Genomic DNA, 17,889 nt, shown 5'->3' on the forward strand with positions numbered 1-17,889 from the left:
ATTATAGAGTTCAGCGACTAAACAGCACTTTACTGCGCTGCATTTGTATTACTATACATAATCATTACGTAATTTTATGATGACGTCCGCCCCGCAAAAGACCATCGTCACTAACGACAACAGAGCTATGAACAATTGCTTTTTATGCACACAATTTTATGCATTGCTTAATGTTTTTTTTTTGTCATTCAATGCCGTGTTGATCTTCTATTTTCAAAGATTAAAGCATAATGACGTCATAATCGATGTATCTATCAAGTGTTTTTATTTTTATATACCTTGGTGTGGTCTACCAACTTAGCGTTATAATTCGGCTGGGCTGGGCATATACCAATGCCATATATAGTGCATATACCTTGCTTTCGGCCTCCGTTCATCAGCTATAACTGTTTTCCAGCAATTTTCTTCACACAGCGGTGTGGGTTAAGTCAACATGAAGAAGCTGGATATTGATATTACTTTACCAGAATTACCGACTGATGAAGAAGTACATGATGATGTCAAAAATGCTCCCACAGATGACATTGTATTCACAGACCTGGCAGGTGAGTCATCATTGCTCCTTGAAAGATTTTGAAATGTTGAAAACTGAAAAGAAACCAGCCCTGATATGGATTGTCAAGAGCTGAATACGTTTTGCAGACGTGCTAGGGGGATGGACGTGACAACTCACCAAACCACTCAATGTGGGTGCATGGTGACAGGCTGAACCCATAGGCCAGTAGGCGGAACTATGGTCAAGCGTACCCATTTTCGGGAACGCATTTTCGTTCCCATGTTTGGGAACGATAAACCCAAATATGGGAACGCCATGTAGGCATTATTTAAAACAAGAAAAAGAACCGTTAAATGACGTCCAAAAAATATAAAACGATCGTGAACCGCCTGATATTTGTCTCAATATTGTTGGGAAAGAGTTTGATATTGTAAGGCCCATCGTAGTTTCAAATCGTTCCCCTATTTCTAAAGCAGTCCATCATCCGGGCCGCGAGCCCAAATTTGGGAACGCTCTCGTACACTGGCGCTGCAAGCGTTCCTTATTATGGGAACGGCGTACCCAAAATTGGGAACGATTTCACCGACGCCTTTCAGGGGCTCTTTTCATTAACACGCATCACGTCCAACGCCGCAAATTATTGTTAACGCAACAATCATCAGATGACCTTTCCGGCAAGACCGTCGCATGTTTCGCCCGGTCTTCTGCGCTTTTATTCCCGTCGATCTCGCAGCGGGCACGCCCCCCTCTGCAGGATTACGTAATTCACAACGCTCAGCGATGTTCAACAAGGTCTTCCATACCTATATCCACCGTCCGCGCTGAGGGTGGAGACATGTCAAGCACCTGTCTGTTTATCACCGATAGTTGACGAGTACAAGGAAGTATCCAAAAATGGGAACGCTGAATATGTTACACCCTCAAAACACCTAGTCCCAATGAAAATCTAGTTTTTTCCTTTCTTGATGAGTGTAAGTGGCAAAAGGCCTGGTAGGATGGGCACGAGGAATTATCGAAATCAGCATAAAAATTATAAATAAGCCACACAGAGCGAGCTATATAAGAGAAATTCCCCCAAAACGATCCAGTGTTGCCGTCCTGGTACTATAGTACCAGATCTGGTACTTTTTCGACCTTTCTGGTACGGAGGTACGCCTAAACGAAATCTGGTACTTTTTCGCCGAAATGCATTTTTTTTGGTATTTTAATATTTCTTTCGATCTAAAAAAATTATTTTAGTCAGGAGGGATGGTGTTTCTAACTTTCTTATCATAATGTCTCATGCATCGGATTCGGAATTATTGATACCTAAATTCCTGTTGTGTGCTAGTAAACAAGTGGAAAATTCGCGCGCCACACCGGCTGCCAAGGACGGTCCGCTGGCTACAGGCTGAGGCAGTTGTTCGTCCAAGGCAATATAACTTATAAGAGGTTGTGTCGTGAGCTGGGAATTGACCGGGCCCAAATGCAGCGATTTGTGGTACGGCTCGTAAGCTGAGATACCAATAACCAATGGTTGGGAATTGTAGTTGTATTGTGAACCAGTGGCGGCGGAAGGTATTTTGGGATGGGGGGGCACACCTGATCCTTCCCGGAACCTAGGGTACCCCCAAATCTAGTTTTCTCACCGGTTTTAGGCCACTTATTTTTCACCTCTTGGCCTTTACAACAAAAATAAAAAAATAAAACATTTGCAAATAAGTGAGATAATTAGTCTCATCTGAGTCAAGAAACTACCTTTTTGGTAACCTGGAATAAACGTTTAAAGCTTCCACACATGAGCTGTCAAGTCAGGTACGGGGACCCGCAGTTGCTACTGTACAGCGACCCTGAGTAAATTGTCCCAGCACCCTCACAGGGAACAACGATAAGCTGTCAGAGGGCACGCACAGAAAACCTCAGCTGCTCTTGTGCAGGGACCGGCAGTCGATATCAATGTTATCGGTTGTTACTGGACAGGACAGACGGCTAGAGTTGGGGTTCGTGTACAATAGCAACTGCGGGTCCCCGTACAGAGGGGGATTTTTTTACTTAAATAGGTATTGTCTTCCATTCAGCTTTTCTTTGAGGCCCTCGGCCGCTAATATGGGGAGGACAAGCTGCCCCGACGGTTCCTGGCCCTTTGAAACTTTGCGGGGGCAGAGACCCCCACGGCCCCAGAGTTGTGGGGGCAGGCTGCCCCCATGCTGCCCCCCGGCTCACGCGCCTATGCCGGCTGGCGTCTGGCAGAGTCGCGGGGAAAGGCCTGTGGCACGCTCAGACGCACTTTCGTGACGTCCGTGCCGCCTGCCGGGCCACTCGCGTTCCGTCCTACTCTTCCAGACTTCGGTTACCGGTAGCTCGTAGATAGCTCTGCTTGATTTCTGAGCATTAGGGGAGACCCGGGAGGTATGGGCCCCCTGGAGGTATGGGCCATCGCAGTTTTGAAGAAGTGTTGCGTATTTTTTCACATTTGACGGCGTTAACTGTTAGCAGCCATTTCATTATACAGCCCACGCGATTTTCAAAATCTTCCTCAGTCTTCTTTGGCAATGAGCGGTGATAAAGCGTTTTTCCCCTCTCCGAGTAAAATACGGTAAATACAGAAAATTCGTAATAAATTTGAGCCAGGCTCGTTTTTTATGTCAGACCATCGCTAACATAACGTTTAGAGCATGGAAATTATGACTGGATAGACAATATGAAGCTTTCTTGCAAGATTATGAGCTGAGATGTACGCACATGCTGGCGTCCTAGCCGGGAGGTTCGGGCCACCGACCCCCGTTGATCCTAAATAAATGAAAAGATGCTTTCATGGAATGAGCCCGTCAATAAGTTTTATTTTTGTCGCGCAGGGTCGAAAATTTAACTTCAAATTTCATTCGAACAGAAAAATATTATTGATCTTATATGATGGTGTATGATTGATTTTACCAAAATACATATGGGCCCAAGTGAACTCCATAAAGTAAGCTGTTGGCCGCTTATGCGGTTCCTGGGCTCTAGAGAGATCAAGGTAGATACCAGCCACGAGTATTCTTCTAATTGTCGAGAAAAGAATATGAAACATGGCACCGGCCCATACCTCCCGGGCCATGGCCCATACCTCCCGGTGTATTTTGATGGATCGAAAAAGCACATGATTTATTGAAAGTTATCTTGAGACAAAATAGTTGATCCCAGATGCATAATATCAGGCACACGTTGCAGGCGAAAGGCAATTTCACGTACACAAAGTGAAAAACCGGGTCTAGCCACTGCCCACTGGAAGAAAATTGCCTTTTCACAAAACCGGCCCATACCTCCCGGGTCTCCCCTATGTGTGGAGGGCGTTTGGTGGAAATAGTCCGTCACGGACTAGCTCGCCGGATAGCCCGTCGTGAAAACGGCTATTATCAATCCAAGTTACTCGCTATATCAACTTAACCCGCGCCGTGCTGGTGGCCTGAACTTTCCGCCGAGTGCTGGGGGGGGGGGGGGGCGTTTTCACGCCCCCCGTCTAACTCGGCTCCTGGGCCACGTAGCGACACGCGGTAAGCGGCAATCGAAAGAGCGTCAAAAATAAGGACGAAAACACTTCGGTCATTTTTTGGGTCAGGTCAAAGGTCAGGTCACCAGAGGTCACCAAAGGTAAAATGTTGACTATTTCAACATTTTGGAAACTGCCAACGGCTATCTCGGGAACCGATAGAGCTACAGCGCCGCGGAAAAGCGCATTCGATAGCCCTTTTACAGACCTTTCTGAGTAATGTTCTCAGATTTGACCTCAGGTCAACGGTTTAGCCTCCAGAGGGCAAAAACTCCAAAAATAGCCGTTTTTACGAAAAACGTTTTTTCGTCAATAACTTTTGACTCATAAGCGCCATGACATTACTTTTGCCAGCATCGTGTTCCTCTCGTCGAGACGCGTCGAATGAACTATTTGTTGACCTTGAAAGGTCATTTTGAAAATTTGACCTCAGGTCAAGGTCATGACCTGACCGAAAAGAGTCATGTTGCATATCAGTCGATCCGTATCGTCGAGCTGAACACATCTGACGTGTTTTCACCGCTCTAGCACGTCTCTATCAAAAGTTATAGCCAAAAAACTGCTGGCGACCGTTCATGACCTGAGATGACCTCAGGGGCACACAGAGGGGTCACAGGTGCATTTTTCCTATTCAGTGTGTCATGTTTACCTATGAACCGATGTTTGAGAGCGTTTTGAACGATATTCGTCCAAAAGAGGCGCATTTCAATTTTCTCCCATTGACTTATAATGGAGAGGTCGCAAAATTGACCTGACCTTAGGTCACAGATATCAAAAATCCGAGATATACATTTTATACATACTGTTACTCATATCAATCGCTGAAAGTTTCAAAGTGATCGTTCAGTCGGTGTAGCTATAGCGAGCCTTTGAACTTTTTCTGAGGTAAGGTCACTTGACGTGACCTGGTGACCTGACCTTGAACGGCCTAGGTCTGAAATTTTCACAACATGTGCGGAAATGATGTAGGAACACGTGTACCAAAAACGGCGGCGCTGCGCGCCGCCGTTTTTGAGATATTCGCGAAAAACCTGAGGGGGGGGGGGGGGCGTAAAAACGCCCCCCCCCCAGCACGGCGCGGGTTAATAAAAAGGTACTCAGCCAAACTGGCATATGTTCCTGACGTAGGTAGTATGGAAGTATTGTGGTACTTCGTCGATAACAATTTTTGGGGGGGGGGCAAAAAGATATGTTTGCCCCCCCACCCTGGAAGATGGGGGGGCGCCGTGCCCCCGCTGCCCCCCCGCTTCCGCCGCCACTGTTGTGAACAGTGAAATGTGAGTTCTGTCGACGGTCGAAGGGCTAAGGAAAGAGGCTAGTTTGAAAATCACTGTCCCAAAATTGTGCGATTTCGTTGGAAAACTAAATGACACCCAGCAAATAATTTTCCATTCTCACTGGCATATTACTGTGGGAATTTTCGGATTCTGGGTGCAAGCTAGGATCCTGGGTGCAAGCTAGGATCCTGGGTGCAATCGCCAGTCTCAACTGGAGTGCCCCCCCCCCCTCGAAGGCAGGATTTCGATTTATCTATTTTTAGGCCAATTTTAAGTAGGTATAGGTACAGCTCGGGAGCTTTCAGAAGAGCGCCTTTCTGCCTTTCAAGGGCAGTAGCGGCGGAACACCCTCCCAAAAGTCGGGCACTGCCGACTTTTGGTCCCATTCTTTCCATGCAACGCCCATAGGGCTAATGTTAAAATGCCAAAATCAAAGGGGGGCACGGTGCCCCGGTGCCCTCCCCGTTCCGCCGCCTATGTATGTTCAAGGGGCGACGCGGGGAGACGAATGGGTCGAACTTCTGGGTCAAATGAGTCATAAATTACTTACTGGCATGAACATACCGAAATTTTGGCTATTTTTAAGTACTGAATTAATAACAATTTGACCTACTACGATCTGGTACGGTACGCAGCCAAAAACAGCCAATCTGGTACGATTTGGATGCGATCCTGGTACGCTGTAAAATCTGGCCGCGGCAACACTGAAACGATCACGCTTAGAAACACGGAAGACAAAAACCACGCTCATGACGCTCCTTATAAAACAACTCTAAACAGCTAGCATCCAAATAAAATATGTCTTTCCGGGATGATAAAATACAGCTGGATAATTTTCAACCGCTTAAACTGAGTTTACAACAGTAGCTCGGTAAATTCACTCACGTTCCACGCGGTCGTCCGCCCCGACACAAAAGTCAACAATATTACCTCGGGACCGTCCGCGTCTTCGCTTGCATTTGTCAGCATCTGGTGTCGATAGTATGAAAGTTCATAACCAGGCGAAAATTATTATACTTTACCTCAAACTTAAAAAAAATGCTTCATTTTCCTTAAAATTGCATGTTAAATGTCGTATAACCCATATTTCCACCATTCTGTCATTTTCAAAAAATCATTAAAAATATCATTCCACGGTCAATTTCCTTGTTCCACGGTCAGATTAAAGATAACTTTATGGAGATTTAGTAGATACTTAAATCAGCGTGCACTTTTTTGAGACGTGATGCACTTTTGAGTTTTAGTGGGAGAACGGCCGAAAAATTGCCTTCCGTTCTCATAAATGGGAACGCCCGTTCCCATATTTGGGAACTCCGTTCCCACAAATGGGAACGTTCCTATATTTGGGTACTCATGACCATAGTTCCGCCTACTGAGGCGGTGGAACGGGGAGGGCACCGTGCCCCCTTGATTTTGGCATTTTAACATTAGCCCTATGGACGTTGCATGGAAAGAATGGGACCAAAAGTCGGCAGTGCCCCCCTCAATTGAAGGTGTTCCGCCGCTACTGGCTGAACCTTCAATCCACAATGTTACGATGAATTGTCTCAAATCACAAATGTTAATCATGTTTCCTTTCAGGCTATTTGCAAATTTGTACACATGATTTAGAAACTAAGAGCATTGTTTGACATCTCACTTGAGCAATATATGGCATAGCATGTTCTATTGTTCTAATAAGCACTGCGCTCTGGTGTTGGTCGTCAGTGCCGCTGCCGCCACAGCTCAGCACTCCACCATGTCCACAGACAAGCTGGCGTCGGCGCGCGGCGGCGAGGCGCCCGGCGCCGAGGCCGTCTTCCTGCAGGCGCACCGGCTGCTGAGCACGTGCGACAAGCTGCGGCACGGCGCGCGCCACGTGACCGCGCAGCTGGAGCTGCTGCAGCGCGAGCGGGCGCGGCTGGCGCTGCTCGTCAGTGACGCGCGCGGCCACGCGGCGGCCGGCGAGCGCTGAACGTCACCAGCCGCGCACCGCCAGCCGACAGAAGGGTAGGCGCCCCAGCCCGCCAGACGGGCCCCCAGGCAGTGGCTGCCAGGGGCCCATCACCTCGCCCATCAACCGCAATTCACAGCAACAGAACGCTTACAAACATAATATATCGTGTATATTTTTTTACATCAGTGTTACAAGAGCCTCTTGTTGGACGGACTCTGGGCACATTTGGACGGCTGAAATATCACTTGAGACACCTGACGGAACCACAGAGCTGCCGCCGCCTCGATTTACACGGAATGGATCCCACGACATGAACTAGTCACGTGACCTGAACATCACCTCACCTTCACACCTTCACACCGGTCATTCGGTGATGACGTCACACACACGATAAAACAGGCACTTACGTATAAAAACTCAAAATAAAACTAACAAGGGTGATTTAAAAATAAATTCTCGTGATTGCAGCAAAATTGGTGCAAGTGCTTATCATAAAACTACATAGAAAATAGCGGCGGCAATATCCGGCGCCGGGTGCATGCAGGTCGCCCAAAGGCATCCCAGTGCTATCGGCACGGCCAGCCCATGCGTGTCTAGACAGAAGACAGGTGCAACCGTAACATACCATGAACCATTACCTCCTGGTCTTCACTGTCCCAAAACTGGGGCGAAAAGGGGGCGTCAGTGCACAAGGGTAACGATTGTCCGAGAGAAAATCGGATTCTAACGACGCAAACAAGCAGCTCAGCCCTACATAGAATGGGTGTTAACAATTTTAGTAGAGTTCACCTCGACCTTCAGATCCATAAGCAGATTATTTGTTGCATCAGAAAGTACTCGTAACAATAGTATCACCCCACTCCCATATAAAACTACTTTGGCCTCTACGAGCGCCTCTTTTTGGAAAACATTCAAAAAGTAGCTAGCAGGCTAGCCGAGTGTGCCCTTGTGCATTTGAATTCCCGACGGAGCGCACTGCTGGGCGCTGACCGCACGGCGAGAGGGGTTTCCGGGAGCCTGGTGCACCCCAGCCGGGTGCCCCGCGGTCCCCGCTGGGGTGCCGAGGCGCCGGGCGCACCCAGCCTGGCTCCCGCGGCCCCCGGCTGGACAGGTGTCGCCACAGTCACCGGGCAGCCGCCGCCGCCGCCGACACCTACTCAAAGCCGAAGTCGGGTCCGCAGATCTGTCCCATGCGCTCGCAGCAGGTACCTTTGAGTTTGTAGGCGAGATGCTCCTCTATGAACTGGCAGGGGCAGCGTCCGCCGTTCCAGTGGCGCGGCGGCAGCGCCGGCCCGCCCGGCGACACCTCCAGCGGGTTGATGGTCAGACTGAGGTGGCCGCGCGAGTGGAACTTGACCCAGCGCTGCGAGTAGCGCAGCAGCAGCAGCGTGGCGCGGTGCTGTCGGACAGCCAGGGGCTCCGTCACTGGGGAGCGGCGGTCACTGAGGGGACCAACGGGACAGACCCGGTCACTGGGGGACAGACCCGGTCACTGGGGGGGGGGGACAAACGGGACTGACCCGGTCACTGGGGGGGGGGGGGGGGGTCAGTAAAGACTCAGCCACTGGAACAAACAGGACAGACTTGGTCACTGGAAAAAGCGGATTTGGGTCACTGAGGGGACAAACAGTAGATACTCGGTCACATAGTACGAAACAGGACAGAGCCGGTCACTGGGGAAACAAACGGGACAGACCTGGTCACTGCAGAAACAAACAGGACATACTCGGCCTGAGAGGACACAAAGAGGACAGACTCGGTCACTGTGGAACAAACAGGACAGACTCGATCACTGTGGGGACAAACAAGACAGACTCAATCACTGTGGAACAGACAGGACGTATCCGGTCACTGGGGGGGGGGGGGGGGGGACAAACAGGACAGACTCGCCCACTGGTGGGACAATTAGCACAGACTCGGCCACTGGGGCGTCAAACAGGACATACCCGGTCCGCTTTAGGCTCGGGCTGGCGGCAAGAATTGGGGAACAAATAGGACGAACACTCGGAGAATCTCGCCGTTCTCCAGTGGCGAACGATAGGACGGACACATCGCACGAACACGGGACAACAGTGCGGCAATTTCTCAGCGGAACACTGAACAGGCACACTGGGGAACGGCAAGGGACGGTGGACGTGCTTCCCGTTGACCACGCCAGCAAACATTGAGCAATTACACGGCCTTGGCTCGAGTATGATCTTTAAGAATCACATTAGAGCGCATGTCTATTAGTTACATGTAAACTGTGTGAGACATTGGGGTTGTTGAGCATAACCAGCTGCACTTTTGCCCCTGCTTATTGCCCCAGTGAGTGAGATCAGGCTGCTGATATGCCCCGACTTGAAATGGTGACACAATGAGCAAGTGCCCAGACTGGTACCGAGTCCGCCACAATAGGCTGTTGCGGTTTGGCTACAAGGTGTCACCAGCCACCGTGTCGACCAGAGCCCTGTTTCACGGCCGCTACCAGCGCGCTGCTACCACTCTTGTGTCAAATTGGGTTTCCATGGAGACATCAACAAACTCGTATCTTCAACATTACCACAAGCTGTGACGTCAGCTCGCGAAATCGCAAATGCGATAGCAGCGAGGTAGCAGCGTCCAGTGAAACACCGCCCGGGGTGCCCGTGCCGCCTCTCGTGACCGGCGCACGCCGTCGTCACCGCTGACGTCACCGCCCCCTGTGACGCAGGCAGGTGTCACGGGACGGTGCCGGGCCCGATTACCGCGATACATCCCGGAGGCTCATCAAATGCACCTCACTCGCCGGGCACGCCGCCCAGTTACACGGGGAACCAAGCCGCGCCTGGCGACGGCCGAGCTCGCATCGCATTACCGCTAGAAATGTCAGACAGGCGCCAGCTTGTGAATACGCAGGGCCAACCTGCAAAGGAGCGGCGTACTACGCACGTCTTTATATTACGCTGCAATTGATTTTGCTACGATACGAGAGACAGCGAAGCTGTTAGTAGAGCTGTATTCAGGGAGCCGCCCCAAACGAGAAACATACTCCCTCCCCACCAGGGTTAGGATATGCAAATGGTATATTATGCGAGAGGAGACCCACGCCACTCTCCCACAGGCCCGTGCGAGGCCCAGTCACCGGCGGCCGGCTGCGCGGCGCTGGTCGGACAGGCAGCCCGGGGCAGTTGACACGGCACTGTCGGAAACATACAAAAACACCCTGTCCGGGCGGCTGAGAGGCCGCGGACCCCAGCGGTCAGCAGGTTGGGCCGCAGAGCCGAAACGCCAGCAGCTGGGAGCGGACACCAGAAAGGCTGGCGGCTGGGACCCGACCCGACAGGGACCGCAGGCCCCCACCATCAGCAGCTGATAACTACCCTCCGACTGCGCAGTGCCCACTACCTGGGTCCCGGACAGTCCGCCGCTCCAAAACACAACCCGACGCCTCAACGCCTCGACACAGAGTCCGATCACAGAGCACCCAGATCGTACAGTTAACCAGCGGCCGCCGAGCGGCAGAGCCGGTTCCCCATGTTTGCCATAGCTATTATTGCCAGATAAAAACTTCCGCTCTAAATAAACTTAAACATTACACACGCGAATGCGGAACATAAAGCCAGTGACACAACGGCGAATGGACGGCATCGTACCGAAAGCTGCCGATCAGCGAACACAGGGCGAAGTCGGGCACACCCCCCCCCCCCCCGCCGATCACCGGCCGCGTTAGGCGGCGGCGCTCCGGTGACTGCTTACAGATCTATCTTACTCTGCCCCCACCCCATCCCACCTATACACCGTCCAAGGCACCTTGGAATAAACGCTATATAAACTTCGCAGTGCCACTTAAAATAAAGTGAGCAATCATTCACAATAACTGCTCATGCTAAATATTTATAATAAAAATAGCTGGTAGAGCGGAACCTACCCGGCCAGACCCACACATTGATACTCACAGGACACACCAAATGGTGCTAACACGCAGGGGCTCAGGTCAACCGAATAAAAACACTCAAAAAAAAAAAAAAAAAAAAGAATAAAAACACTCGGTGACCGAAACGCCAACACGGTCAACAAATAAAACATCCAAGCAAAGCATTCAAAACCGTTCATGGTCTGCTCCGCAGACAAGCAAGATGCGCCAAAAGGCCGCCTCATGGAATGTACCGAGGATGGAATAAAGTCGTATAATTCGTCGTTGCGTCAGTGAGTGTCCGGCCCGCCGCCGCCGGTCTGCGCGACCGGCCGTCCCGCGCGCCGTCTGTCCGTCCGAGCTCAGCACAGCAGCGCCGCGCAGCTCTCGGGCAGCTGGAAGCCGCAGCAGCGGTCCTTGGGCCGCTTCTGCGGCTTCCAGCTGAGGTGGTCCTCGATGTACTGGCACGGGCAGCGGGCGGTGGCCAGGTGGCGCGGCGAGCACGCGCCGGCGCCCGCCTCCAGACGCTCGTTCATGTCCACCGTCCAGTCGAGCCGTTTGCGCAGGTAGTCCTTGGCCCAGCGCTGAGAGTAGCGCAGCAGCAGCCGCCGGGCGCGCTCCTGCAACAGAGGCCGGCCGGAGCCGCTCGCTCAGCCGCCGCCGCCACCGGCCGCCGCCGCCCGCCGCCGCCGGCACACGCACAGACTCACGGACGACACACGGGCCCCGGCGCGGCCACGGACGGACACCGCAGTCTACCGGCGTGCGGCCACTACGGGAAACGCACGCCCCAGCCGACACAGACGCAACACGGAAGCGTGTCAACTGCTAGGCATGCAGTAAAGGAGCATGGGCTAAACATTGCAACTGCATGCTACATACAACTCACTACGGAGTAAACGGCATAACGTCCACGTCAGACACGTGACAGCCGTTCATCGGCAGAGAAGCCGGTGTCACGACGGGAAAAGTACGCCACAGTGGTCAACCATTTATGATTGACGCCACTGGTTCAGCAGAGCGCGGCCTGGCCTGTGTGGCTTGGGGTTTCACTCGCGTTTGATTGATTTTTCAGCTGAACGTAACTGACTGATCCCAATATTGCCACCGAAACTCAGCATCGTAACGAGGTGGCAGTGGCTCACCGAAACTAGCCTAAGGCATTCTAAAATGTGAATTTTTAGGTAACGTGGAGGGTTGAGATCGAGTCAAATGTCGAAATTGAGCATGAGTACACATCAGGTAAAATAATTGGGATGTAAAATCGACGTAAAAGAAAGCACGTTGAGTTTGACGTCGACCGCACTAGTAATATTCGAGCTATCGCGATTTACAATAGGCAGGGAGCATTTCCTCTCAGTCAAATGACGAATTAGTGGACCAGAGGCCTGCGACGCCAACAGAATCCAGACAGCTTCTAGCTGACCGGACGGGACGAGGCCTGCGACTGCGGACAGAGGCCAGCTGGACATTGGACGGTCAGCTGACGTTTATCAGCTGACGGCTGGCCGACTGCATCAGCCGACCGCACAGACTCAATCCGCAGTCAGAACCGGAGGCACCTGTCGGTCGGGCGTCGAGCACATGACACGCCCGCGTTTTCCTAGAACGCATGACTCAAGTGTCGGGAACCGGCCAGGAAAGGTCTGGCGCGGGACAATGCCACATGCTATCTGACGGTGCACCCAGCGTGCATATTGCATGTCCAGCACGGGTCGCACCTGCACCTGCCCTGCTGCAGCTGTATGTAGTTAGGGCAATAGCGTCTGCATCGGGGCTCGAGTCGGTTACACGAGAACAAATGAAATGAAATGATAAATACTGGAGAGTGGCGGCGAGAAAACAAATCTTTACAAGCGGGCTAATGGGTGGGCATTAATGGTGCCCACGAAGTATCTACATACACTAGGGTTCTATCAACTGTGCCGTGGTGATTCAATTGGTGGAAGAGGGCCACAAAGGTTCTATGGTCTGGCGAGTGAGGCCATTGTCTAGGCTGCACAGTTCATTCAGCTGGCAGCGTGCTGTCGTTAACTCCCACACAATGAGCGCAGTACGTGCTATTCCACACGCCGGTGGAGCCGACCAGGCGTTGAGGGCTCAGCGCGGCCGGCCGTCGCAGACTCGGTAAGTTCCGTAGGGTTTACAGAGCGGTAGTGCGGGGCCGTTAGTACAGCGGTTTCACGGCCCCGTCCCGTGCAGCCCGCAGGGAGGTGGCGTCCGTATCTTACAGAGCCGGGTCCCCGTCCCTTCGTGTCGGACCGGCAGTCGGGGGCGGCGGACGAGTTCCGTGCCGCAGTGTGTGTGCGTGTGTGTGTGTGGGGGGGGGGGCAGGATCCGTGCCGCAGGGGGGGGGGGGCAGGGTCCCACAGCCCCCCGTACAGCGGCGGGTGGCCGGTGCAGCAGACCCACCTGTTTGCGAGACAGACGCGTCGTCTGGCTGCCCGTGATGATAATATCCGAGTCGTCGATGTCCATCCTCTGCTGGACGCGCAGGGAGCGGGCGCGCGCCTCGGCGTCGTCGGCCGCCGACCCAGCCGCGTCCTCCCGGTCCACCACCTCCTGGAGCGTCTTCTGCTCAAGGACAGAGCGCAACATGGCCGGCGTCAATCGAAGCGGCACGCGGCCGGCGTCAGTCACGGATACAGCGGCGTCAGTCACGGATACAGCAGCGTCAGTCACGGATACAGCGGCGTCAGTCACGGATACAGCGGCGTCAGTCACGGATACAGCGGCGTCAGTCACGGATACAGCGGCGTCAGTCACGGATACAGCGGCGTCAGTCACGGTCACACGCCGGTGTCAATAACGGATACAGCGGTGCCGGTGTCAGTCATGGACAAAGGAGAACACAGAGCGGCGTCAATCACGGATAGAGCAGAGCTACTCACGGACAGAGCGGCGTTAATCACGGATAGAGCAGAGCTAGTCGCGGACAGAGCGGCGTCAATCACGGACAGAACGGCGTCAGTCACGGATAGAACGGCGTCAGTCACGGATACGGCGATTTTTGCCGTCGTGATTCAGTATCCTCCAGCAAAGTAAACACAATTCCCATACGCTGTTTAACATAATCCAACCATGACACAGCAGGCAAACAGTGCACGCGACATGATAGCATCGATACGACTGAACACGGCAACGCAACTGAAGGACAAGGGCAAAAACGACCCATCCAGACAGAGGTACTCAATTACGGACAGCACGTCAAGGACACAACAGCGCGCTTAGCCATCCAAATGTGACACCCGAGGGTAAACGACCACGACAAACCATCCCTGCGCCTTAGGCTGACCCTGCGCAAACACTACACCAAGTTCGGCCGACCCCGCCCACCCCCGGCGGCCCGCCCGCCCGGCACTCACCACGCAGTCGTGCGTTTTGAAGTAGATGAAGCAGAGGTTGACCTTGTGGCAGGAGAGCCGACCCCTGTCGTCCACGCCCACCAGGATGTTGTGTTTGCTGAAGACGCGGTTCACCAGCGCCACGCAGCGCTCCAGCTCCCGGTTCAGCTGCGTACGGTTGGGAACGGTCCCGGCTCAGAGGGTGACGGAAAAGGGTCCAAAGGGACCATCGCCCGTACTGACACCGACACACCCACCCTATCCCGCCCCTATGGAAACGATTGCTTCTATTGCTCGCCTCTGGGAATTAATGCACCACATGAACATGAAACCACTCGGGCCAAATTCGCTCGGCACGAGAGACGCGGCGGTCGGCCACCCGGCTCCTTCCCACGGAATGGACACAGCTGGCTACCGAGCCCTGGTCCCAGCGCCCACCGCATGCCGCTACGGTACCGCGCCCCGTCCCACCTCCCACCCCGACCAGCCAGCGACTGCGGGCGCGCCCACCGACCTTGATTTTGATCCACATGCAGACGAAGATGGCGACGGCGTTGACGATGAGCCAGATGACGCCGCAGCCGAACAGCTCGATGCCCGGGTTGACGGCGAACAGGATGGCGATCAGCACCACGAACCCCATCAGGATCCAGCCCACCAGGATGCGCTTGTAGCAGATGTTGTAGGCGTTGAAGCGGACGTCGTTGACCAGCAGCTCCATGCCCTGGACGTACTCCTCCACCGTCAGCTGTCGAGAGGAGGACGGGAGGAGGTCAGAGGGAGGGCGGGAGGAGGTCAGAGGGAGGGCGGGGGGAGGTCAGAGGGAGGAGGTCAGAGAAAGGGTGGGAGGTGGTCAGAGGGAGGACGGGAGGAGGTCAGAGAAAGGGTGGGAGGTGGTCAGAGGGAGGACGGGAGGAGGTCAGAGGGAGGGCGGGAGGGGGTCAGAGGGAGGGCGGGAGGAGGGCGGGAGGAAGTCAGAGGGAGGGCGGGAGGAAGTCAGAGGGAGGGCGGGAGGAGGGCGGGAGGAAGTCAGAGGGAGGGCGGGAGGAGGGCAGGAGGAGGTCAGAGGGAGGCGGGAGGGCGGGAGGAGGTCAGAGAGGACGGGAGGAGGTCAGAGGGAGGGCGGGAGGAGGTCAGAGGGAGGACGGGAGGGCGAGAGGAGGTCAGAGGGGAGGGCGGGGGGAGGTCAGAGGACCGCGGCCGGGGTACGCCGCCGTCATCTGCCGAGAGGAGGACGAGAGGACAGGAGAACGGAAGGTCAGACTAGGGGAGGACCGCGGCCGGGATACTCCACCGTCAACTCCGGACAGATAACGGGCCGAGATATTTAGAGGTGATGTACGTACGTCGACAGGTAAAACAGAGGGACAGACCGCAGAGAGAACTGCTGAGATGAGGGAGCAGAATCAAGGCTGGGGATAAGTTTCCGGGTCCATCTTACCGTGAGTCCCTGGGCCATGAGTTCCTCGGGTACCAGCTCCGGTCGGAACTGAGCCGGTGTGATCCACGGCAGGGTCGAGTTCAGAGGCAGCAGCGTCACTATGACGTCACCATTCTCTGAAAAAAAACACCATAATCGTGAAGTCATCATTCTTCCTACGTGCTTTGAGCGCTGGATGAACAATGAACAGGAACACCCCGCAAACTAGCGGTGGGCGTGTACGCGCGTTAGTAGTGCTCGTTAAAAGCCACTTTCGTCCCCACGGCAGTAAGCGATAGCTGGATCCGTCCTTGATGTACTGAGACTGACGCCACATTACCACGCTGTTGAGAGTTGAGACTAGATGATGCTTGGCCAGCATTTGCTCAATGAGTCCCTGATATACCCCACCAATGGCAGGATGGCGCAGGTCCCGGTCAGTGGCACTCACCGAAGCCACGCAGCAACCGCCGCGGTGGTAGGGTGGCAGTGGCACTCACCGAAGCCCCGCCGCACCTCGCCGCGGTGGTAGGGTGGCACTTACCGAATCCCTGCCGCACCCCGCCGGCCGCGGGCGCCGGCTGGTCGGCCAGCGACACGTCCTGCAGCGCCGCCGAGGTGGTGAGCGCCGGCTCCGGGCGCACGCCGTTCCTGGCCGGACTGCGGTCCACCGGCGCCGGACTGGGCACATTTACCTGACAACAATGGGGCGGCCGTCACGGTCACACGTGGTGTGTGGGCACACCACCCAGTGCTATGTATGGCTGTACTGTACTACCTGGATGGCTGATGGTACTTTGGAGTGTGGCATGGTGCAACCTGGCACACAGAACACTGCAAACTGGCGCAGATTACCTATAGGCCACAAGAACCTCAAGCATTGACAGTAAACTAAACAGTGACATTACACAAGGCTGAACAGGGCACAGGCAGACAACCAGAGAAGAGGAACCCACTCTTATGTTGCTGGGATCTTCTGCTGCTTCTAATGTTTCATTCTGGACATCAATGGTGGCTGGAGCATTTCCATTTTCTGGCCTTTCTGATGTACCACCTGCCTCCTCATCAAACTGAACCCACTTCTTCTGCTCAGATTCTGGTAACTTATCTTCTGACATGATCAGGGTTCTGATTTAATCTGGAAAGGAGAACTGGGGTAATGACTCCTTCAAAATCATAGTTAAGTGTTAACGTTGAACACTGGGTTAATGGCACAACACTCACAGCCTCTAAATACATGTTAACCAAAGTTTTCAGTTACAAGGCCACCACACTTCAAACTTATCACATTTTTTACAATTCCTACCTATCTGTTTGTGCACTGCACAGGATGGATTTGCTATGTGGCGCTGGGGGCCACACCACAGTCATAGAGACGGCCACACCTCAACATGAACCCAAGTGGCATCAGCCTGTGACCCCTGTGACAGTGGTGCAAGGTTATTGTTCCGTGCAACTTTGAGCACCAAGGGCAACTTTGGCCCACTTCTGGAAAACGAAGTTATTTTGCTGTAACTTATTGCGATTAAGGGAAAGTGGGGCAAAAGTAAATGGTTAAGGGAAGCCTACCCTGGTCCCTGACCGTCTTACTTTCCCTTGAGTGTTAAACGTTACAGCAAAAAGAAATTCGTTTTTGGAGTGGGCCAAAGTTGCCCTTGGTGGTCAAAGTTGCACGAAACTACGGTAGTGCAGTGCAAAGCTCAATGTACACATGAGATGAAACCCCTCCCCTGAGCTCCCATTTGTAAAAGGCACGGTACCTACCAAACAATTTTGCGCTCAGCATCTGATAAAAACAACTTGTGGCAATAAGTTATTTATTAAAAATATGTGGCAATTGCTTATTGCCACAGATTATTACCACACGCGCAGACTAACGTAATTTTTTTTTGTAGAACGGTCAAGTGCACGGACAGGCAAGATTGCTAGAGACATGATAAGAAAAGCCATAAAAGTCTTTAAAAATAACAAAAAATTCTCATATTTTTTTTGCTACATTTATGGGCCGGCCCGGGCCTCTTGCTTTCGCTTTTC

At 53.3% G+C, this 17,889-nt stretch overlaps 2 protein-coding genes across 5 annotated transcripts; one reads left to right on the top strand and one right to left on the bottom strand.

The window, feature by feature from the left end:
• The first annotated feature begins 88 nt into the window (after nt 1-88).
• Nucleotides 89-7,397, top strand: LOC122380849. Its single transcript, XM_043364361.1, has 2 exons — nt 89-545; nt 7,030-7,397. Exons 1-2 carry the CDS (start codon nt 434-436, stop codon nt 7,233-7,235), a joined length of 318 nt encoding a protein of 105 aa, XP_043220296.1. The 5' UTR covers nt 89-433; the 3' UTR covers nt 7,236-7,397.
• On the bottom strand, nt 7,369-17,762 carry LOC122380847 (transmembrane protein 268-like). Of its 4 annotated transcripts, none has more exons than XM_043364357.1 (8): nt 17,620-17,762; nt 16,812-16,993; nt 16,400-16,550; nt 15,877-15,992; nt 14,950-15,183; nt 14,457-14,603; nt 13,504-13,665; nt 7,369-8,616 (listed from the first exon to the last, which is right to left on the bottom strand). In XM_043364357.1, the coding sequence occupies exons 2-8, from the start codon at nt 16,971-16,973 to the stop codon at nt 8,371-8,373; spliced, it is 1,218 nt and encodes a 405-aa protein (XP_043220292.1). In that variant the 5' UTR covers nt 16,974-16,993; nt 17,620-17,762; the 3' UTR covers nt 7,369-8,370. The 4 variants fall into 4 exon arrangements, with proteins under 4 accessions (XP_043220292.1, XP_043220293.1, XP_043220290.1 ...); XM_043364358.1 differs by lacking the exon at nt 17,620-17,762 and adding an exon at nt 17,162-17,271; XM_043364355.1 differs by lacking the exon at nt 7,369-8,616 and adding an exon at nt 10,181-11,711.
• Nucleotides 17,763-17,889: the final 127 nt, after the last annotated feature.

The sequence above is a fragment of the Amphibalanus amphitrite genome, unplaced genomic scaffold (genome assembly GCF_019059575.1).
Source record: "Amphibalanus amphitrite isolate SeventyFive unplaced genomic scaffold, NRLGWU_Aamphi_draft 000108F_arrow, whole genome shotgun sequence".
In the NCBI taxonomy this organism is placed as follows: Eukaryota; Metazoa; Arthropoda; class Thecostraca; order Balanomorpha; family Balanidae; genus Amphibalanus; species Amphibalanus amphitrite.

Coding starts and splice junctions, on each gene's coding strand:
- LOC122380849 (XM_043364361.1), top strand. CDS start 434: ATGAAGAAGCTGGATATTGATATTACTTTACCAGAATTACCGACTGAT. Junction 546..7,029: donor TGTATTCACAGACCTGGCAG/GTGAGTCATCAT, acceptor CCATGTCCACAG/ACAAGCTGGCGTCGGCGCGC.
- LOC122380847 (XM_043364355.1), bottom strand. CDS start 16,973: ATGTCAGAAGATAAGTTACCAGAATCTGAGCAGAAGAAGTGGGTTCAG. Junction 16,551..16,811: donor AAGATCCCAGCAACATAAGA/GTGGGTTCCTCT, acceptor CATTGTTGTCAG/GTAAATGTGCCCAGTCCGGC. Junction 13,666..14,456: donor TCAAAACGCACGACTGCGTG/GTGAGTGCCGGG, acceptor GTCCTTGAGCAG/AAGACGCTCCAGGAGGTGGT.